Genomic DNA, 24,385 nt, shown 5'->3' with positions numbered 1-24,385 from the left:
GAAAGTAAGGACAGATTAAGGTAGAGTCTGCCTATGCTATTATCCCTGAGATCTGGGGATGGGAATTAGAATTCCAGGAATGAGTGGAAAGACACATGTGCCAGTGTGATATAAAAATTTACACTGCTTTCAGCTATATAGATTAGATGCTTGGTGTGAGGTGTAGCACTCCTCTCCGGCAAAGAAAAATAAAGGAAGACCCTGCCTGGAAATTGTGCTAGAAGGAAATACACTCTAGGTCTCTAATGAGAAATGTAATTCCACTCGGAATAGCCTTCAATTTTTAGTATTACTTTATTATTCTCACATTTTCTTATTTATTTAATTTTTAATAAAAATGTGTCCCAGCTGGGCAGGCAGAAAGACAACATCCTGATTAGTGTTCCTCCCCTGGCTCAGTTCTGGAAGTCCCCCAGAATGAATGATGTTGCACAGTGTTTACATTAAACCCCCACACCTCACTAAGGTGACGTTAGTATGAGGGGAAACTGGGTCTGGGTTATGTGGGATCTAGCTGTACTATTTTCACAGTAATTCTGAAAATCTAAACCTATGCTGAAATAGTTCATTAAAAAATAATAGCCCCAGGAGGAGGTGTTCGTCTCAGAGCCCACGTGCTGCCTGGAGAGGGAGAGATTGACAGCCCTGAAGATGGAGGTCCTCGAGTCATCCAGCTGCTCTCCGTTCTTGTGATTGTCATAATCAGTCTTTCCCTTACATGTGGTACAACTATAAATTATACTCTAAAAATAAGTGATTAACCACCACTTGATGGTAATTTGCTTATTGTTAAATACACAACTTCTTTCCTGTGCACAGCACTTGCAGGGAGACCCTTTGAACACCCTGTGGCTTATGATTACCCCTCTCGTGCCCCGGTGCATGCGCTTCACTCTGTATGCTCTTCACTCTGTAGTTACCCAGCCTCTCAGTTGCAGTGTGGAAAACCGTAGGCGTTAACCATAGCAAGCCTTCATTATTTACTCTTTGGAACACCATGCTATGCTCTATAGAATGCTATCCCATTAATCCCTGACAAATTCTATAAGGTAAGTATTATTTTCGGCCATATTTTACCAAAAAAGAAACCGAGGCTGAAGGACTGGATGCAATTTGCCTAATAATACACAAAAAGCAAGTGGCACCCCGGTGATCTGAATGCAGGTGTTGAGTGAGGCATGTAAAATCCTGACCATATATCACGTAAGCTCCCTAGAGGACGCCAAGCATTATGGGCGGCACCAGGGCATGATAATCCTGATTATTCACCCTAAATAGTTTCACCTTCCACCATCTAGCAGGAGGACCGTGGGAGCCAATGTGGTAGAGTGGTTTGGAGCATGCAATTTCAACTAGGACTGGGGAAATTCAAAGACCCCATCTGTGTGGCTTTGACAAATTAATATTTTAAAATTAACTTCTGTTATTATTTGAAAAGTGCAGCAATAATGAACAATTCCAATTGTTGTGAGGAATGGGGGATAAGCTCAGTGTCCCTGACAAAGGGTTCTCAAAAATGAACACTAATAACTGTCACAGCCAAGAGTTGCCTAGGAGACGTGACAATTAAATATGATGTGGTATCCTAGATGGGGGCCTGGAACAAAGTGCATTAGGTAAAAGCTAAGGATATCTGGAAGTATGAACTTCAGTCTGAATATTATTTCATTCATTCATTGTGACAAATGCAACATACTAATATAAGACACTAGTATTAGGGGAAACTGGGTCTGGGTTATGTGGGATCTGTACTATTTTCACAGTAATTCTGAAAATCTAAACCTATTCTGAAATAGTTCATTAAAAAATAATAGTTACTAATTATGGATTCATACCCGAGTTTCCATTATTTTTTAAAATCATAATTGCTGTTCTTTTTAAAGATCAACATATACAACATGCAGACAGGTGTCATAAACTATATCTGGAAATGGACCCATTTTTAGAAGAGCAAATGTGTAGACAAATATAGGTCCAATGAAAAGCAATTACACATTGGCTTGCATTTCAGACAAGCTGTAGGAATAGAATCTGCGCCAACTTCTTAAGGCTTGCGTGACTTAAATAAAATTTCCATAAATAAAACACCTTTATCAAAGTCCCTTTGGAATAAATATATTTGTATGTATATATAGGTATGTATATATTTTATTATACTTTATTAGTCAAAGTTAGCACCTTTATCATAGCAAAAGTTTTGGTTTCTTTTTTTTTAAATTTATGTATTTATTTACTTAAGTAATCTTTACACCCAATGTCGGGCTCAAACTCACAACCCTAAGACAGGAGCCACATGCTCTTCTGACTGAGCAGCCAGGTACCACAGAAGTTTTGATTTCTTAGCAGGGTAAGTATGGGGGATATTTGAGATGTGCTTACCAATTGATGAAACAAAGTAGATCTTATAGTATTCATATTTCATAGTTGGCTGAAACCTTTATGGGTATCAGGTAAAAATACTATGAAAGGAAAAGTGTGGGTTTTTTTTTTTTCCAAAAAAGTCTAGTATTTGTTGACAATACTTAGGTCTACACCAGTGACCTCTCTATTCAGAAGTGTTAACCCCTTAGTGATAGGCAGATACTGAGCTGTTACTTTTGGCAGGTAATCAGAAACTGCAAAGAACATGGGGTGTTCATGATCACAGAGAGGAATGATCACTATGTGCACCAAAGAGAAACCACACACACACGCACACACACACGCACGCACACACGTGCACGTGCACACATACTGCATATACTCCCCACAGTCTATAAGAGATTCTAAGTCATTTGTAGATGTTTGATGGACCCATTTGCCTGGAGCAGAGATTGTGAAGTTAAAGAAAGACAAAGTGCTTCCTCTGAGAAGTAACCTTTTAACACTTGAGAGAGATGGTCTTACTTGCTTTTGAAGTAGAATGCTGCACAGAACATGCCCACGATGACAATTCCAAAGATGATACACGAAATTGACAGCACCTGCCTTTGATACACTTCTTCACTCTCTGTGAATTTGAAAAAAAGAATTAGAATGGATGTTAGCAGGGCACTATTTCTATCCTTGGACTTCTGAGTTGGTAGGAGCTTTTCAAAGCAAACTTTTTTCCCCTGTCATGAATAGGAAAACACGAGGAAGTTATTATGATTCAATTTCTTTGCAATCATCTCCAGGCTGGCTGGTTGTTATTTTTTGTATATGCATGGTTAAAACACACTTATACACATATAGCACAATGATGAATCTTACTATCAAAAGGCATTCCATAAATTTAGCACATACTGGGACATATGTTTTTGAAATTATGGGGCCCCGAATAACCTCCCAGAGAAAGAAATATGTGTCCGCCAGAATTTCCTGTGCCAGTGATGACTTCCAATTTATTTTATGTGATACTGATGCCACTGTATTTTCTGATTTGGTCCTCGGCTGTCTGTCTCCCATTCATCCATCCACTATTATGACTGACATCACTAATGAAAGAGAACCTCAATATGTATGTGAATATTTATTCACCCATTCTTGACTACTTCAATACCAATGATCTGGCACAGTAATCTCAACCTCCATTACCAAGGTCATATCTTATAGCTTCTTATCGCAAAAAAATAAGAATTCAAAAATAAGCATGTCACTTTTTAGCCATTACCATTTACACTCCCAGCTCATTTCTGAAGTGTGTCTACTGAAGCAGTTCTTCCAGCTCATCAAGACCTTTTTATCTATAGGTCTCAGAACTTTCTATCTGTTAATTATTCTCCCCTTGTCTTCATTTTCTTTCTTTCTTTACACAGAGAGACTATGATCCATGATTACACTCATTCACTCTCTTGCAAATACCCTCAACTACTGATCTCTTTCTCTTCCCCTTTAACCCATTTGGCAGAATAACTGCATACAAATCCAAGAAGCTGCCTTTTTCATACCTCTACCTTGAGCAGCTCAGAATTGGGAGAGAAGATTATACAATCAGGAAGATGGGCAGCAATAAAAGTTGACAATGGCATTACTTAAGTGACATCTAATAGTGACTAATGACCTCATCAGCCTGCTTCTCCATTTTTCTAATGGTTACCCATACCTCCTCCATATTACTCAAACATCTGACTTACTCTCCCTCACTTTCAGATCTCCCTATATATGTTATAAAGAAAAGGAAGTCTGAATAGTATAAATCATCTCTACTTATAATACAAAATACACAAAATTAACTGCATCTGTATCTATTATTTTGTTTCTCTCTTAACATAGTGCAGTAGTTCTCAAACTTTACAGTGCATTGGAATCACCTTGAGAACTACTGAAGAACCAATTGCCACCTACTTTCTCTCCTAGAGTTACTGATTTAGCAGGTATGAAGTGGAGACAGAATATTTGCATTTTTTTTAAAGTTCCAAGGTTTCCAAGGTGATTCTGATGTTGCTGGTCTGTGAAATATACTTTGAGAACCACTGAATAGAACAAATAAACAAGAACAAATAAAAAGATACTCAACATCATTAGCCATTGTAGAGTTGAAAATTAAACTATAATGAGACACATGGCATCGCTACTAGAATCACTAATATTAAAGGCTGACCATACCAAGGGTGTGAACAATTTGTATTCTCATGTACTTCTGGTAGAAATGAAAAATGGTATAACCACTTAAAAAATAGTTTCATAGAAAGTTAAGCACATACCTATCTTATGACATAGCCATTCCATTCCTAATGGACTATGCAAGCATATGTTCATTATGTACATAAATATTCATAGCAGCTTTACTTGCAATAGCAAAAAAACCAAAAAACTAAAAACCTGGAACAATCCAAAAGCCAATTAGCAGGTAAATGAATAAACAAACTGTGGTATAGCCATACAATGGAATCTCACTTAGCAATAAAAAGGAATGAATTAGTGATATAAGCAAATCTACACATGAATCTCAGAATAACTAGGTTGAGTGCAATAAGTCAGACAAGAAAAAGTATCTGTTGTGTTATTCCAGTTATATAAAATCCTGGAAAATGGAGGCATGCCTGAGTGGCTCAGTAGTTTAAGCGTCTGCCTTTGGCTCAGATCATGATCCCGGGGTCCTGGGATTGAGTCCCGAGTCAGGCTTCCTGCTCAGTGGGGAGCCTGATTCTCCCTTTCCTCCCCACTCATGCTCTCTCTCACTATCTCTGTTGCTATCTCTGTCTCTCTCTCAAATAAGTAAATAAAATCTTAAAAAAAAAAAATCCTGGAAAATGGAAACTAATCCATAGTAGCAGAAAGCATGAGTGGATAGCTGGGGTCAGGAGTAGGGAGGAGTAGAGGAAAGAGACCACAAAGTGACATGAGGAGACAACTGGAGAGTCACAGATATGCTCATTGTCTCAAATGTGATGATGTTCTCATGATGAATACTTATGTCAAAATGTATCAAATGATAAGTTTCATATAAGTGCTTTATTTTACGTAGCAAATACAGTAGCAAGTATAGTAGCAAAATATTAATCCTGGGGGACAAAAGAATACAGGGAATATAGAAGTATAGACATAATATAAAAAAATACATGCTTGATACAACATTGTTCACCCATACTAACCAGTGTCTTTTTCTTCCACCATGTCTAACATTCAACTCTTCAGAGTCTCAATACATACTCCTCTCTTTCTCTCTTCTGAATATTATTCTTGTATTAGTCCTTTAAATGTCTACTCACCTTTTTGGTCTCAAATTAAGTGTTGTTACCTCAAAAAAATCTTGCACTGCACTGTAAACTTCATTGGTGCAAGGGGCCGTGTTTTTGTTGATCTATTTGTTTGATTCGCTATTTCCCCAACACCTAGTGCAACGCTTCTTACATAGTTGACACTGTAAGACTTATTGCCTAGGGAATAAGTGGATATTTCTGCCTTTAGAGGGATTTTCTGCTTTAAGTTGTGTACGATACATCAAGTCTCACCTGGGGATGTTCTTCAGGTTTATTACTTCTCTTTTATCCATACTATGTCCTCCCTGGCTTCCTGCAAATCCTCCTCTCCTGAGCGACCACCTGCAAATGACCCTACCCATTCCTGAGATCTAGACCTGGCTCCTCTCGGTGGGGCTTTCCCATCCAAACCTGGCCTCCTCACTGTGTGACGCTGTACTCTCAAAGTCCTTTTCAGAGGGCAAAGTGTCATAAGGAAAAATGGTGAAGCCATGGGTTTCCAGGCCTCAGTGGGTATTGTAGCATGATCTACTGACAGGTAGATACTCATGGTTCATTTTCTTTTCCATACCATCTATTTGCCAGCCCCTGTTTTTTGGGGTGATTTTCAGGTTGCCTGGTCAGGCTCCAGGAAGACACCCTGTGTGTTGGATTTGAGTATTGTTCTCAACACTCTCCCTCCCTGCACTGGTAAACTGCCTGGTTTTTCATTCTGGCCTAGCTTCACTCAGTGTTGATGCCAATTTGTAGCCAGAAAACTAGGCTGAAGGCTGGTTCATGGACATAGAATTCCCCATACCATGACTTTCTGCGATTCTTTCAATATGACCCAGAAGCTTCCAGAGCCAGCTGAAATGAGTCCATGACTTGTGGTGTTCCTCTAACAGCAAAGTCAATTGCAGTAATTCATCTTTAATTAGGCAAATAGATATCAGACACAACAGACCTGGATGAAAACCTATATGCACAGAGTCTGATTTCTAGGACTTATTTTCTTTTTTCTTATCACTATCCCTTCTTCACTCCCATCTTAGGCTCTATTTCCATTTTACTCAGACTAAAGTATCAGAAAACAGAATTTAAGCCTAATTTCTGAAGAAATGGAGAGGGGCAATCATGTGGCTCTGGCAAGCCTTAGTTGATATTTTTAATGTGGCAAAATTCAAATGAAAGGAATAAAAAATGTGTCACTGAGACCTTGTTTGGGCATATTGCCATCTTAAAGAATGTCATCTTTTCCATTCCCACATTTTTAAGCCCACTCAATTTTCCAATCGAACTTGGAAACAAGTAGTTGTACCAACCATAGAGAATTTCATCTCACTTAGTTTTTGTCAGTTGATGACTATAATGGAATAAGTGTGACTTGAATATGATAATCTACCTCACCCTGCCTCTGCCAATAAAAAGAATTATGAAAATGATGGATAATAATACCCATTAAAACAACAAAAAAAATAAGACTATCTACTAAACTGAATGATTTCCACTGAAAATCTAGGTACTGTTTTTGTTCTTATTTGAAGCTAGTCAAATATAGCCTGGGGAAATGCACAAAATCAATTCTGAGTTTAAATCAAGAGTGAAATTAAAACTCTAAAGACTGTGAGTGAATTTATAGACCCAGGTGTAGTTCGGTGATAGCACTCAATGCCTTTGATTCATAGACTGTTAACACAAGAGCTAGCATGAGTGAGGTGTAAGAAACAAAGGGCTGGGAGCCTGGCAATTTTGGATTTGAGTTTAATTTTAGCCACTTTCAATATGAGTAACCACAGATATATTACTTTACCTTTATAAACTTTAATTTCCTATCTGAATAAAGGCAGTGTTATGAAATACTGAGTGTAATAAATGTTATAATAAGGAACTAGACAATGCTACAAAAGCATATTTTATGGAAAACTGACCTAGTCATAGAAGCCAGAGATCAGAGATCTCCAATATAATATTAGAAGCCAGGTAAGAGTAATGGGGATGGGGAGAGTGGTCCAGGAAAAGGAAACAGCTTGTGCATAGGCCCTGGGGTAGGAGATAAAATGGCATGTTCAGGAATCTGGAAGTTATCTACTACCACAGGGCCTTTGTACAAGTCATTTTCCTTAGCAGCTGAGCAGAACAACACAGAGGCAACGTGCACACAGTCTACAATCAACAAGTCACCACAACAGCAGAAAGGTGCTGAAGGATTTGAAAGGAGAAGAATGTGATGTGATAATATTTACATTCATTTTATATGCAATATGCAGGAAAGATTAGAAGGAATAAAATAAATGCAGAATCCTGTTAGGAGGATATTAAATCAGCTCAGGTAAGATATATGATGGATGTTTGTACGAGAGTAGTAACAACCATGGTGGAGAGAGGAGTAAACAGAAGTAAAAAGCACTTAGATTGAAAATACTTAAGGGACTAAACACTGATGTTCTTAACTAAGATAGCATATTTTGGAGGAGGTTCAAACTTGGAAGGAAAGATAACAAACTCAGTTTTGGAGTTGGTGAGTTTTGAAAGCCTGTACGACATCTAAGTAGATATGTAAAGTAGACATTTAAATATGCAGATCTAGGCTAAGAGGGGGTGACAGGGTTCTGGATATAAAATTACGGGTTATGCATATAACCGCAACCAAGTGTTTTGATAAGATGGCCCAGGAGAAAACGCAGAGTAGTAAGAGAAGAGTGTCTGAGATAGAGCTTTGAAGGACTCCAAAATTTCATGGGAGGGCAGAGAAGGAATATCCTATAGAGGAGATAAAAAGGAACCAGGCAAAGCAAAAAAGGAAAAAGAATATCCTCCAAATTACCACCGTAACTAAACATGATAATAGCATGGAAGAAAATAAAAAGGGTTTTTCTAAAATTTCAGACTACTGAATGCTTCTGAGGGGCCAAATAAGATAATGTCCTTTAATTTAGGGACATAGAGGTCACTGAGCAACTGCATGAGCTTTTTTAGAGGAATCGTGAAGGTAGCCCCATAACTCTCTGGGAACTCTGTCACATATCTTTCATGTACTGCAAGGCATATGTACCTTTCCCAAACCTGCTCTGTCTTCTACCACTTCAGCCTGGATGCAGAAGCTAGAATTCCAGCCTAATTCCAGAAAGGAATGCCTTCCTTGTAACTTGAGGCTACCACTAACTTCGTTATAGAGACGTTGTGAGGATTGAATGAGTTAAGACACACAGTGTGTTGCCATACCTAACGCTGAGTGCTCACTCAATATTAGGCTGAACTATATAAAATTGCCATGGTGGAGGCAATAACTGGTAATAATTGGTAGTTTAATTTGGTTCTATCTAATACATGGTAACTGTTATTATTATTCTATGGGATGTCAACATTGCTGCACTCCATTTTTAAAAACCCAGATTATAAAGTCATTTTTGAGGACAGAGCCAACCTTTGGTTAAATAAGAATTGGTAAAGGATGTTTCCATTGTTCTCCAGCTTCCAACTCTGTTCCTTTTCCTTTTCTCTAATGCACAGAACTCACTCTTCTCTTTTTATAGGATATTTCAGGCTATAAAGGTGAAACTAGAGAAAGTAAAGTATGGTGAAGTTTCAGAAACTGACATTGGCCCAGTGGAAAAAATCCTTCTGGCAAGCAGCTGGTCTGAGACTCTGGAAAGATAAATGGGAGCCCATCTCACTCAGGGAACAGTATGGTTGGCTGGTGGGTATGCTTGGGTGTAAACACCAGCTACAATTGTCTTTATCCTCTCCTATCCATTGTCTTTATAAATAAAATGGGGAAAACATTACATACCTCCCATATTTGTTTAGGGATTCAATAAGAGAGCACAGATAAAGTGTCTAGGATAATAGATGGCATACAATTGACGCACAAAATGCTACTTTCCTTCCCCCCCCCCGCCCCGCCCGCCACTTTTTTTCCTAAAGCCAATGTTCACATTAAAAATAGGCCTTTAAAATACTCTACTCTCTTATGGAAAGCTAGCCTCATCTCTAGGCAGTCAGTGACTGGCTGTCTCTGGTCCCCACTGCCTGTGCCCTGGGACCTGTACTGAAGGAATTTACTTTTACGTCATTTTCTTTACTCGTGATGCCTTATACTTTTACTCTTGGTAACTGAAGTTTTCAACTAGTGTTGCCGAATTTCTTACCCAGAGGTTTTAGAGGGTGTAATGCAAGTGATCCTCCTTGGGGCATGGGCTGTCTTTCACGGTTTCCCTCACATAAACCCTTTGAGAAGAAAAGTGTGTTCTTTGTTCCCAAAGACACAAAATCCTTGGAAAACTTATGGGCTACAGCATTGTCTGCTAAACTCGACAGCTCACAGTTGAGGTCCCGGTGTGCAAAACTGCTTGCTAGAATGCTTTCGGATATTGTAATAGTCTTTAGCATTCTAGAAGGCCCTTCACAAAAACTTATTGAGCTCTACTACATAGAAAAAAAAATTGATACCAAAAGAAAATCACAGCTGCAGCTTTCTTATACCATTTCCCTTTGGAGGGCTCTAGATGAATGATAGAGGAGTGGATGACCTTGATGAACTATCTCTGTATATGTTAGAGAATGGAGAATGTTCTAAAAGGTGGCTCCATGTCCCCTTCAAGTAGGGGGCCCTAGGATTCCCCTGCCCTCTTGGGAAATTTTTCTCTATATCACCAGTTTAAATTAAGTCTATGAGACACCAAACTTAAGCATGATTTCCCTAAATGTGCAGGTATCCAAGTAATGTGAGGCTTAAACACGGACACAGACACACACAGACACAGAGACACACAGAAACACAGACTCCTGTAAGTCATATACAAGAGCAAAAGCTTTTCCACCTAGACCACCTCATATTCAGCATATGCAAATCAGACGCTCTGTGGTGCCACCACGGGGTGTCAAATGCAAGCATGATTATAACATGTATATGTAACAATACCACTAGGGCTCCTCTTATCTAACTATTCATTATCAGAGGCCCTGTGGTTAATAGCCTACATAGAGGAGCAAAAGTCAACACCATACAACAACATTCACTAATGATCCCACCATTCATGAGCTTAGTCCTTGCCTAATTCTAGTATTTATTTCTATTCATCAAGTCAACCTCATAATCTGGGTAGGTCAGTCTCTCCCTGATTGTAGGCCTATGATATTGTGGTCCCTATTTTAACCAGGTTAAGTTTAAATGGATTTATTCCAGTATTAATTATTCTTGGAACAAGAGGGCTTCTCGAATTTTCTTCTTAAAAATCAACAAATGCTGGGCGCCTGGGTGGCTCAGTTGGTTGAGCGACTGCCTTCGGCTCAGGTCATGATCCTGGAGTCCCGGGATCGAGTCCCGCATCGGGCTCCCTGCTCGGCGGGGAGTCTGCTTCTCCCTCTGACCCTCCTCCCTCTCATGCTCTCTGTCTCTCATTCTCTCTCTCTCAAATAAATAAATAAAATCTTTAAAAAAAAAAATCCTTTAAAAAAAAAATCAACAAATGCTGAAGAAAGATTAAAATATTAGGGGCTTACAAGGAATGGCAAATGAACCTTAAGCCGGAAAGGGAAGTATATTTAGAATGTTGGAAACTGGGATTTACACTTTTTTAACTTGAAGACAAAAATGAACAAAGACTTAAATGGCTGATAACTGCTACTGAAGAAAAAAAAGAATGATTTCATTAAAGTAAAAGGGGTCCTGAAGGAGAATGAAATGGATACTCATGGGGAGATCAATGAAATCAACACACACTGGCAGGGTGGGGCACCAAGAGAGTATATATTATAAGAATATCAGGAAGATCACACAAACTCCCTGAGCCTTGCTGCAAGGAACCCCAAGAATGCTGTTTAGGGGTTTCCAGCCAACCCCACTGCATGCAGGGGAGTGAAATGATCAGGAGGTACTGAAATGCTCTTTCTTCAACACTGTGTTATTTCTACTTGGAAGTCTCCTTCCTTCTCTACTTGAAAAGCCCCAACCCCCATAAGGGTTGAACTGTGTCCCCCAAAAGATGTTGAAGTACTAACCAGCATACCTGTGAATATGATCTTTGGATATGGGGCTTTTGCAGATGATCAAGTTAGTATGGAGTCATTAGGATGGACCCCAACCCAATTTTACTGTGTCCTTATCCAAAGAAGAGGTTTGGGCACAGAGACAGACACACACAGGGGGGAACGCCACGTGAAGATGAAGGCAGACTGGGGCAGTGACTCCCCAAGTCACAGAAGGCCAAAGACTGCCAGAAAACCACTAGAAGCTAAGAGAGAAGCAAGGCACACATTCTCCTACATTCTTCCCAAAGTCTTCAGAAGGAACCAACCATGCTAACCTGATTTATACTTCTAGCCTGCAGAACTGTGAGACAATACTGTTTCTGTTGTTGAACTGCTAGTTTGTGCTACTTTGTCGTGGGCAACCCCAACAAACTAATATACTCACTGATCCATAAAAACTCAGAATACATACTGTTAGGTCTGAAAATTCTTCTCAAGAATTCCCTCCTACATCCCTTTTGTATCTTTTCCACAACTGATTGTCTTGTACCAAAAATGCATGTATCTGTTTCCTTAAAGCCCGACTGTGAGCCCCTCAAGGTCAGGAACACCATCTTCGTTCTTGGGTCCCTGTCCCTGGCTCATGCTTGCCCTGCACAGAGGTGGGCACTCAACAGGCCTTTGTTAAAGTCAATAGCTTCTGGGCTGGATGTCTCATAACATTTTGCCAGTTGGGCTCTTTGCCTGGTGGAGTAATAAAACAGAGGCTATGCTTTCTTGGAGGGAGGTCCTTTTACCCGAAAGATTTATTCTCTTGCTCTGTGCAGTCCACTGTGGAAGGGCACATTTTAAAATACTCTGAAAAAGTAAAATAATCACTTTATAACAAAATGTTGATATTCAAAATTATATTTTATCTTATTTCCATGCAAAATGCTTTTAGATGTGCATTATCCATAAAATTTGATATTTAAGGGAAAATAACAGTTTAAATTCATAAACACATTTATTCTCACCTGTAATTTCCTTTTCTTCCCCTGTGCTCTCCACCAAATAAATCTTTCCTGTAATAATCCCTTATCTCTCTCCCTCCTTTCCCAAACAGTCAGCTCTGGCTGACTATAGATAAGTGAATGTTATAAAACACATTTTGAAAAAAATGAAAGGCCCTGGGTCTTCTCATTGGTATCTCTAACGTGCAGTGGCTTTCCAAGTGCTATTTCTCCCACAAATAAATTATAAGTAAAAAGCAAATTGCATCAAAATAAATCTATTGGTGAGTTTTCAATGCTAAGGTAAAACCAGTCTTTGGCTTCTGGCTTCTCTGTTAATAGGTCTGTGAACTCCATTTTTCCTGAACTTGTAATAACTGTCCCCCAATCCTTACCTTTAACCCCAGTTTTTGATCACTTAGGATTCACTGTTCATTGGCGAAGTCACATTCTACCAGCAAGACGTGTGACTCAAAATGATAAAAAATTATTTCCTTGGCAATGGGGAGAATCTGACCCAGTAGTTTATAGGAATCTTCGAGTATTTGACCTGTTTTGATAGAGTGGGAAGTCTAATCCTCTTAAACCACTTGGAGCTTGCCACCCAGGTGAACATCCAGGCCCTAGGTGACACCCAACCCTCCCCAGGTTGGTCTAATGGACCTCCACCTTCCTCAGCCAGGTAAGATGTAAGTTAAAGGAATCTAACTCCTTTTGCCCTAGATTTCAGGGTGTCCCACCATCATCTATAAGCATCATCTACAAAGTCAGCTGTGTGCGCAGCTGCTCAGGCTGATCTCTTGTAGCACTGGCATGTCTGATGCCCATGTTGGAACTGTCCCAGCAGAGGCTGTCCTGAGACAGGTTGGGTATCAGACAGCACAGGTTTCTGGACTTGAGGCAGTGGTCCTCTACTCTGGCCATGCAGTAGAAATACCTGGGAATCTGGGCGCCTGGGTGGCTCAGTTGGTTAAGCGACTGCCTTCGGCTCAGGTCATGATCCTGGAGTCCCGGGATCGAGTCCCGCATCGGGCTCCCTGCTCGGCGGGGAGTCTGCTTCTCCCTCTGGCCCTCCCCCCTCTCATGTGCTCTCTCTCATTCTCTCTCTCTCAAATAAATAAATAAAATCTTAAAAAAAAAAAAAAAAAAGAAATACCTGGGAATCTTCACACACACCTACAACTGAGCTCCACCTCAGAGTGGGAGATCTGAATTTCTAGCACTGGGACTCTAGACTGGTATTGGTTCAAATCTACCTATGGCAGCCAAGACAGAGGAAATGAAGCACACACAGATATACACACACAAAAGGCAAAATTAACTTTAGTTATTTTATTTCATACAACATATCTAAAACAGTATCATTTCAACATGGAATTTTTATAAAAATATTAACAAAGTAGTATATCTATATATATACACACATACATACATACATATGTATATATATATATATATATATATATATATATATATATATATACACACACACCAAGTCTTTGAAATCCAGTGTGTATTTTATAGTTGCAGCTCATCTCATTTTAGGCTAGCCACATTTCAAGTTCTTAATGGTCACATGCAGCTAGTGGTTACATCAGACAGTATAGGTCAAGAGGTAGACAACAGGGATCTGTAACCTAACTAATAGCTACTTCCCTAACTATTTATGTGAATTTGGGCAATTTTATTGAACCTATCTGTGACTCAGTTTTAAAGTGAAAAAGTGGCAATGATCATAATACTTACCTCACTGGATTACTGGAAGATTAAAGGAAACACTTTGTATAATGTATTTACTGAACACAGTGCTTGCCTCACTGAAGGTATTTATAAAATTGATGTGGCTTCTATTATTATTATTATTGATGTAGTTGCTATGATTTTAATATATCATGATAGAGATTGCTGACGAAATTCACAGAGAAAGCTGGGTTTGAGAGGTAGCATTTAAACCATTTGAAGACAAGTGATTTCTCCGAGTCCTCATGTGGAAAAGTAAGGAGGATAATTAAAACAGTGATTGTAGTCAAGCTCATTGGTTTCAGAAACAGAGATATACTGAAGTTCTTTGAATTAAAATAACGATAATAATAAATATGTTTGATCCTTTATCAACATCTGTGCTTATAATATTTGATTTAATTCATTTTATTTTATTTTTTTATTTTTAAAATTTTTTAGAGAGTGTGTGTGCTAGTGGGGGTGGAGGGGGGCGGGTCAGAGGGAGAGGGAGAGAGAGAGAATCTTAAGCAGGCTCCACACCCAGTGCAGAGCACCACATGGGGCTGGATCTCACAACCCTGAGATCATGACCTGAGCTGAAACCAAGAGTCAAATGCTTAACCCACTGAGTCGCCCAGGTGCCCTCAATTTAATTCATTTTAAATTTGGTTTCTGAAAATTTTACTGAAAGCCTAGATATATAAAAACTAGGGCTGGAAATAAAATAGCCTGGCTGAGCCTTCCCTTTGGACACGTTGGAGCTCCCATCCCTTTACTGCCTGCTTTGGTAACCTACCATCACCAACTGGCTTCCTCTATTTGCTCACAGTTTCTAGTACCCTAGAAATCTAGCTTGCTCATAGTCTCGGCTGAACACAGCTCTTACTCCATCTAAGAATGTCCTTTACTTTCTGACCCCAGTCTTTTATTTTTGCAAAATTCAAATGCTTGTCCTTTAAAATAAAATTCGTATCAAAATGTAACACATATGTAAAAGTGCATAATTGGGGTGCCTCAGTGGCTCAGTTGGTTAAGCATTGGATTGGTGATTTCAGTTCAGGTCATGATCTCAGGGTCATGAGCTTGAGCCCCGCATGGGGTTCTGTGTTCAATGGGAAGTCTGCTTGAGATTCTCTCTCTCCCACTGCCCCTCCCCCCACTTGCTCGCTCGCTCTTTCTCTCTCAAATAAATAAATATTTAAGAAATGAATGATTCATAAATTTACAGCATGAGGAAATTTTACAAATGAACATGCCTAGTTAAACACCCAGATCAAGAAAGGGCACATGACAAGTACCCAAGAAGCAGCTCATATATACCCTTCTAATTACCAACCACCTTGTCTATAACATAACCACTAACCTGATTTCTAACACCAAATTTTAGCTGTACTTGCTTTTGGACTTTATAGGAGTGGAGTATACTACGTGTTCTTTTTTATTATTTTGGAAGATTTTATTTATGTATTTGATAGAGAGAAAGAGAGAGAGAGAGAGCACAAGCAGGGGGAGTGGCAGGCAGAGGCAGAGGGAGAAGCAGGCTCTCCACTGAGCAGGGAGCCCGACTCGGGGCTTGATCCCAGGACCCCAGGATCATGACCTGAGCCGAAGGCAGACGCTTAACTGACTGAGCCACCCAGGCGCCCCAACTATGTGTTCTTTTTTAAATCTAGCTTTTGTTTTTCAGTTATTATGTTAGTGAAATTCAATCATGCCCTTACATGCAGTGATGGCTCTATTATTATTTGTTAACTTGCTTTTGAAAACTTTCAGTAGGGGCTCCTAAGTGGCTCAGTAGGTTGGGCGACGGACTCTTGGTTTCAGCTCAGGTTGTGACTGCAGGGTCATGAGATGGAGTGCCACGGTGGGCTCCACGTTCAGCTCAGTCTGCTTGAGATTCTCTCTCCCTCTCCCACTGCCCCTCCCCACCGCTCATGCTCTCACTTTAAAAAAAACAAAAACAAAAACAAAGAACTTACAATAAATCAAAATCATGGGCATTTTTTTCATGTTAGAACCCGTAGGTCTGTCTCATCCTTTTTAGTGGCTGTGTGGTATTCTATATTATGGTGAAGTCTATGGACATTTATACTTTTTCCAATTTTGTCTACTTACAAAATGAATAGCCTTGTGTATCGATATTGATCGACTGTATGGTGTGTAGAGAGGATCATGAGGAAGGAAAAGAAAGTCAGATTAAAGAAATGAAAGTATATGACTGTGGATAACTCAGGGGTCTAGCAGATGCTGTTCTTCCCCATTCTGATATTTGGGGTTCCTCAGCCTGACGGCTCTCCAATTCTTGACCCAATGTAAATCTTGTCAAAAAGCCTCACCTACCAAAACAGTGCCAGTCAGTTTTCTCAAGGAAAGGAGAGGTCTAACGACAAACATACTGCTGTATTAAGTGACAGGGAATACCCCTAGGTGTCCTTAATTCACAAATATGAATGGGAAATCCTGACTCACCAGGCCTATCAAAAAAACCCAAAAACATAATGATAAGTTCCCAGAGTGGAATATGAAGTATTAACATTAATGTCTCTAAGATAGACCTGAGAAGTACTTCTAAAACAAAAAACAGAAAAAACAAAAACAAAAACAAAAACCACTGACCAGTTTTATAGACCCATTGTGATTTCCAGCATTTAATACCGGAAATTGTGGTGCACTACAAACTTCATAAGCTCTAATCTCAGAAAGACTTGGGTCAGGTGATCTTTTCATTATTTCAAAATGTGACTTTTAAGTCTCATTTCTTTTACATAAACAAAGGGCAGTAGAGAGTAATTATTAATAGTTACAGGATATCAGTAACAATGCAGTTAGGGAATTCTTTCTTTCCCAGATAAGAGAAACAAGTTGCCATCCAGCAATGAAGGAAATTTGTCTCCGACTCTGTAGTGATAGCAACAGGTGACAAGTGTACTCAGCAAGGCGTGAGCTACAGGATCCAAGAAGATGACAGGATTGGTACCAAGAGATAAGAACAACAATGTTTTAACTGAGGCAGAAGCAACAGGGGATACTTACCGCTTTAAGAATTAGTACAAGCAAAGAATCTCTGAAAGATATATCCAGAAGCAAGATAAACCACACATGACCCATATGGGAAGTGATTCAAGCATCTGATTACAGCTGAATTAAATAGAATTTTAAGGTCTCTAGAGAATTCTCCAGTCTCTGTGATGTCTGTGCATATAATCTTCAATAAAAGTATGTGGAGCATTTAGATTTATTCTCTGTCCTAGAGCCACACCGTAGGAGCAGTTCTTGTCTTTTAACAGTGCTTGTATTCAGCTAGCTGCAGACTGCTGTCTCACCCACATGCCCATTCATGTTTAGCATCATACATTGTAATAACCATGTCTTTTTTCTTCTATTTCTGATACTTTTTTTTTAAAGATTTTATTTATTTATTTGAGAGAGAGAGAATGAGAGACAGAGAGCATGAGAGGGAGGAGGGTCAGAGGGAGAAGCAGACAGACTCCCTGCCGAGCAGGGAGCCAGATGCGGGACTCGATCCCGGGACTCCAGGATCATGACCTGAGCCGAAGGCAGTCGCCCAACCAACTGAGCCACCCAGGCGCCCCTATTTCTGATACTTTGACATCTGAACCTTGCTGATCTTGAGGGAGTCTCCTCCTAGGGTTAGTCAATTTTGGAGATAGTAAGCAATTAACTCATGAACGTGATCTTCAAATACGAACTAACCAATCCAGAGCTCACACCCTCAACCACTTCCTTTATTGGGCTCTCACACTTTGGACCGCTATCCACCTGCCCTCATTGCCCCAGGGCCAGGGACCAGACAAATAGGGACAGCCCCTCTACCCAGAGCCTGCTAAAATTATTCAAACTAGCCAATTCTAGGCCTGCTTATGTTATTTCACCCACTGCTTCCTGTGAAGACCACCATAAATGCTCTTCCCCACAGTTTCTCCTTCTCTTCTGCCTCCTTGGTATTCCCCCTTGGGGCCTCCCATAGCACGGTGTGCACCCACTTCTTGGGAACTGTAACAAACTATCTTTGTTATGGTAGTTGTTTCATAATCTGGTAGCCTTACAATATCTCAAATTTTCTATTAATACAGTATTTTAGACAGAGGCTATTCAAATCAATGTTCTAAAAGGATCATGTGTCATGCTAAGAAACTGTAAACATTTTAAAAATATTGAAACTTTGCTTTTCTAAAGCAAAAAAAAAAGTGCTGCTTAGATCCATCTAATAGAGTGACCACTACCCATTTAAATAACTTAGAAAAACATCATCTCTAAAGAGGATTAAAATTTGAGATTGAAAGAAAGTTACCATCTATGTTTATTGGCTTTTCTCCTGCATCCCACATCAGACACTGCTCTAGATTTATACTTTGGCTGCAAAGATAAGCAAGGCAGAGTTCCACAAATCCTTTAATCTAGCAGGTGAGATGGACATATAAAAATAAATATGAAACAGTGTGGTGTTTCAGAGCTATGGGCACAGTGACATCAGCAAGATGATTAGTCCACACCACCTAAAGCAATCTACAGATTTGATGTAATCCCTATCAAAAATCCAATGGCATTTTTTTACACAGATAGAAAAAGAATCTCATTTTCATTGTTGTTGCCAGAGACATTTATGAGATAAAGTTATATAGAAGATAGAAAACATAGGTATTTCAACTCAAGCTATTGTCACGGCACAAAGAAGTATCTGAAATCATTTCCAGGAGGCTATCAAAACTAAGTGTCCAATTCATATTCTCTTAAACATATTTACTTGCTTACATCATTAAGGTGGAATTGAATAATATACAGACTCCCTTCCAGAAAAGCTGGTCCTTCTGGAACAGGAAACATGAGTGTGGGAACTTACTCTGGAGACAGGGGTGGAAATAGTGCAAAACTGACTCCAGGACTGTTCTTCATGGATGGCGGGGGGAATATGAAACATGCTTTGTAGGGGTGAAGTCGGGATTACAAAGCAAGCAGGCTGTCCTCCTAACTCATCAATTCCAAACAGCAACCATAGAGAGGGAAAACAAGATAGTGGCCGCAGAATGGGAATGGTGGTAGGGTAGGTGAAGGAACAGAGGGCAGGTGGTGAAACCTGGAAGGCAGCTGCAGGGGATTTGGGGATAGCCCTGTGGTCCTGCCCATGGACAGAGCGGGAGCGAAGACTGTAAACAGATGGGGGCAAATGTCTAGCTATGACCCCGCAGGCAAGATAAAACACAGTCACTTTTATCTTCATTTCAGAGATAAGGAAAGTGAGGTTCAAATGCAACAATTTAAAAGTAACAGTCATGTATGCTCTGCTCTGTTCCTCATCTCCTCTTTCCCTACTCTGAAGGGGAAACCATGCATCCTTTCTCCGACACCCAAAGCCCAGCGAACAGGACTCCCGCACAAACAAAAACTAAGCAAAAGTAGAAACGTAAACCAAAAAGTCTTTCATTAAAAGAAAAAAAACCCCAAAAACCTAACATGTAGCCTTAGGAGCACAAAATCAAATAGAAGAGGCAATGTATGTTTAAAAATGCAGTAAAAGAAGTTTCAAAAGAGAATTGGAAACTGGGGATGGAAAGTGAGGACATAGTAGCTTCTATTTAATGTTTGATGACCCTGTGGCAGGCACTCTGAGGAACACATAATTAGCTTCTTTCTGCCCATGTTCAAAGGTCTCGAGAGCGCAAGGGACCTTCCCAAGGTTACGAAGCTAGAAGGTGAAAGGTAGAACCAAGAAACCAACCCAGTTGTGTCTGGTGCCAAAGTTCAAGCATGTCTTGCTTCCTTATCTGCTCCATTCATGTTTATTTCACTAAAATCTTGAAGTCCTGAATGGTAAGTAACTCAGAAATAAGTATGTTTTATGAAATCAAGGATGGATGAATACATAAAGGCAAGACACTAAGATTCCTAGCCCTGCTCATGGAACAGGTGTGGGATAGGAAGGGGAAATAGAAGATCAGGCATAGCTTCAAAAGTTTTAGTCTGATTGAAAATGGGATGAGATTGCCATTCCAGGAGGAGAAAGAACAAGCCAGTGGGTGGAGGGGATGTGAGGGTGGTAGGTGCTCATCCTTCATGGTCTGGCCTTATATGAACCAATGTCTTTTCTCATATCTTTGCCTTGTACACGCTCTGCTCCAGGCCTGTTGCCAGTTCTCCATCTTCCCTCTCAACTCCAGGTAACTATAAATGTTGTTCCTTCTGCCTGAAATGTCCTCTTTGCCTCTCTCATATCATCCACCAAACTAGAAGTACATCATTTAGATCTCAGGTTTCCACGAGGAGGAAGCTTCCCCTTACCTCCTACCCCTGACGAATTTTGTGGGTGAGGCAATGGAGTAATCTCCCTTGGATCCATTATCACATTGCATTGCAATCCCTCGGGTAGTTATTTGTCTTCACTCTAATCTGCAAGCTCCTTGCGCTTTGCTGATTGTTTTGTTTTTATTTAGTTCCTGTTTTGTTCTGCGTTGTTCCAGAAAATCTGGAAAAATAACATAATATGAATGTACCCAGTTTGGACTCTGAACTGGCACGCACAAGAGACTGTCAGGACGTCTGAGAAATCAGGACTGTGTATTCTTGAACCTACAGGCAACATAAACAATCAAGTTCCTTGGAGGGACCCAGCAAAGGCAGATCACTACACCCCATTACTAGGTTTGTTCAGATCCAAACACACATGTGTTTAGACTAGGATTACCCTGGAATTCTTACTATTCCTGGATTTTATTCTTCAATGGATGACTCTGTTTAAAATTTTCTGTTAATCAAATATCCCCTCTTAAACTTTACCAACATTGCTAACCATAGTGTGTCATGACCTAGCCTAGTCCATGTAACCCCTATTACCTGGAATACCGCAAGGAAATTGCTATACACAAGGAAACAAAAGAAAAAGAGACGTGTGGGATCTAACAATAACATTGAAGGGATAGAAGGACACTCTTCTCTTTCTTCTTTCCCTCAAAGTCCCTGCCACTCACACAGTTGATTACCTTCAGAAAATGTTCACACAGTGATATTCCTGGATGAAACCAGCAATTATGAAAAATCTAAGACTACAGGGAAGCTCATGCCCCCGAGGAAGAAATGTGCAGAAATGACGGATCTCCTGTTGCTATCTATAGGTTGAGACAGTTCAGGGAGGAGGTCCACATGTGCTGAAATACATCAAAATCTTCTCCTTGTCTTATGCACAGCAAAGGTTCATTGCTGTTAGAATCAAATACCGCACTCATCACTTATGACAGATAGCAAGTGTAGAGTCAACCAAAGAAGAAAAGCAAACATGGATAGAAGAATAATTTTTGGAAGACTTAGAATAAATAGTTTGCAGCTAGAATAAAATTCATCCAGTAAACAACCCCAGAAGCCCTGTTCACAGATCTACCATGACTTGGATGGGAAGAGAAATCTCATACCTGGGGATTGTTTTAAGATTTGTTTTCTGAAAGATAAAAAAAAAAGGGTACCAGCATCCCCCCCCAGTACCTAGAAATGACAGCCAGGTTTTGGATAGAGTGCCTAAAGAAACAACTCCCTTTTTGGAGAGAACAGAGTTAAAAGAGTTGTCAAAAGCAGAATATACTACTTTTCCTATATTCCCGCACCCTACTCCTGCCGTTATCATTCGAGCATCTTACAGGGTTGGCAGGAGAGAATATTATAATTCTGATTTTCAGCAAAATGTCTGTGCCTAAGCAGATATGCATGCTTGTGTGACAGAAGTGCCATCCTCATCATTTCTAGGAGAAAGCGCTATAATGCTAAAAATTTTCCCCAAATGCATGCATTTGTTGATGATTCTGAGGCATCAATTCTCTTTTAGGCAATTTATGTTTTGTCTCCACTCAAGAGATCCTGCGAGGCTTTGCAACAGAGGAACCCCAATGCAATTCCATGAAATAAGTCATTCTCAGGACTCCTGAGCTCTGTGATACAGCTGACAAGGAAACGTAGAAGTGTGAAGTGAGCAGGGGTGTGAGGGGATGTGGGCGCTGCAGGGATGCACTGGGAAAAATCAGGGGTCAGCAAAATATAGGCCACATAAAGCTGGCCAGTCATCCATTTGTTGATGTATTGTCTGTGACTCCTTTTGCACTAAAATGGCAGAGTTGTGTGGTTGCTGCAATGGATGCTAAGCCCAAATATTTACCCTTTGGCCTTTTACAGGAAAAATGTGCTGATCCCTGGATAAGTAAAAAGAAATTCAGTGAATAAAAATTACTTTGTCCCGAGAGGTACAATAAAAAATTTAAATAATGTTTTAAATTCATATTTCTAAAGATTTTTAAAAATTTCTAGAACAGCCCCTTAAATTGTCACAAGAATAATTTTAGTTGATTTACTGTGTTGGGTAAACATGGAGGCTGCCAGCCCAAGGAAGCCAACTTCTTCAGCATCCGCTAACAGACAAGGTCAATATGGTTTCTGTAACTAGAGCTCAGGGACTCAGCGTCTAAGGCAAGAACCTTGAGGTCCAGGGAAGACATGTGAGCAGGCGCAGTTGGGGGTCCTGTGAGCTGTTCCGGCACAAAAGCTTTGTTACAGTAGTGACGGTGCTGAGGAGTTGGGCCAACTAAGGTCTTCCCCAGAAAACTTAATTAGAGACCAGAAGGAGAATGGAGGTCAGTTGGAAGTGGCAAAGAAAGATAAAGAAAGTTAAGGGCAAAAAAGACAAAGGACAGTTATGTTAAATGGAAGTCCAGTCCAAAGGCAGATCCACCTAGAATTCTTCACAAGTCATGAGAGAAGTATTTTCTGACTGCTAAAGCCACACCTTAATGTTATCACAGACTCTGTGAAAGAACACTCTCAAGGCAAAATCCTTGTTAATTTTAATTTCTTATTTCTCCCTTATTGCATTAATCGATGCCCCTGGGATTTATTTTGTTTTTGTTTTTGTTTTAAGTAGGCTCCACACCCAGCACGGAGCCCAACTCAGGGCCTGAACTCACAACCCCGAGATCAAGACCTGAGCTGAGATCAAGAGTCTGACACTTAACTGACTGAGCCACCCAGGCGCCCCTCCCTGGAGTTTTCTTTATTTTCATTTGTTTTTCTGTCTCTCTGTTTATTTGTTTGTTTTAATCAAAAGAGCTTAACACACAGAGATTGAAATGGGAACAGCTTTCTATCAGGAAATAATTACTGGGCACACAACTGTATCAGGGCATCATGGCTCACCCTAAAAAATATAAAGGAAAACAGAGGACGATTTTGGGGCTGCAATACTTCATGGCCAGGTAAGCCCCTATCACTTTTTAACAAGCTTTTGTTTCTTTGTTTACCAGAATGTTCCATAAGATATTTAGAGCTTGTAGACCTCAGCTATAAAGCTGGCTGGGGCAATTTGGTTGTATTATAGTATTTTAGAGTCAATACTATGCTTGAAATATAAATGGATGTATATACCACATCTTCAAAAGGAATGAAATCTTGCCATTTGCAATGACGTGGATGGAACTGGAGGGTATTATGCTGAGCGAAATAAGTCAATCAGAGAAAGACATGTATCATATGACCTCACTGATATGAGGAATTCTTAATCTTAGGAAACAAACTGGGGGTTGCTGGAGTGGTGGGGGGTGGGAGGGATGGGGTGGCTGGGTGATAGACATTGGGGAGCGTATGTGCTATGGTGAGCACTGAATTGTGTAAGACTGATAAATCACAGACCTGTATCCTTGAAGAAGAAGAAGAAGAAGAAGAAGAAGAAGAAGAAGAAGAAGAAGAAGAAGAAGAAGAAGAAGAAGAAGAAGAAGAAGAAGAAGAAGAAAGAAGAAGAAGAAAGAAGAAGAAGAAAGAAGAAGAAGAAGAGGAAGAAGAAGAGGAAGAAGAAGAGGAAGAAGAAGAGGAAGAAGAAGAGGAAGAAGAAGAAGAAGAAGAAGAAGAAGAAGAAGAAGAAGAAGAAGAAGAAGAAGAAGAAGAAGAAGAAGAAGAAGAAGAAAGAAGAAGGAGAAGAAAGAAGAAGAAGAAAGAAGAGGAAGAGGAAGAGGAAGAGGAAGAAGAAGAAGAAGAAGAAGAAGAAGAAGAAGAAGAAGAAGAAGAAGAAGA

General features: G+C 39.9%; 1 protein-coding gene across 4 annotated transcripts in view; it reads right to left on the bottom strand.

The window, feature by feature from the left end:
- NRG3 (neuregulin 3) overlaps positions 1 to 24,385 on the bottom strand; it is a 1,015,909-nt gene that overhangs the window by 29,987 nt on the left and 961,537 nt on the right. For all 4 annotated transcript variants that reach the window (XM_035023117.1, XM_035023109.1, XM_035023127.1 and 1 more), the window contains exon 5: positions 2,887 to 2,989. In XM_035023117.1, coding sequence (XP_034879008.1) covers positions 2,887 to 2,989 — 103 coding nt within the window. The remainder of the gene's footprint in view (positions 1 to 2,886; positions 2,990 to 24,385) is intronic.

This window comes from Mirounga leonina, unplaced genomic scaffold (assembly GCF_011800145.1).
Source record: "Mirounga leonina isolate KUSES-001 unplaced genomic scaffold, KU_Mleo_1.0 Mir_114, whole genome shotgun sequence".
Classification (NCBI taxonomy): domain Eukaryota; kingdom Metazoa; phylum Chordata; class Mammalia; order Carnivora; family Phocidae; genus Mirounga; species Mirounga leonina.
This window is presented reverse-complemented; position numbering and strand designations above follow the sequence as displayed.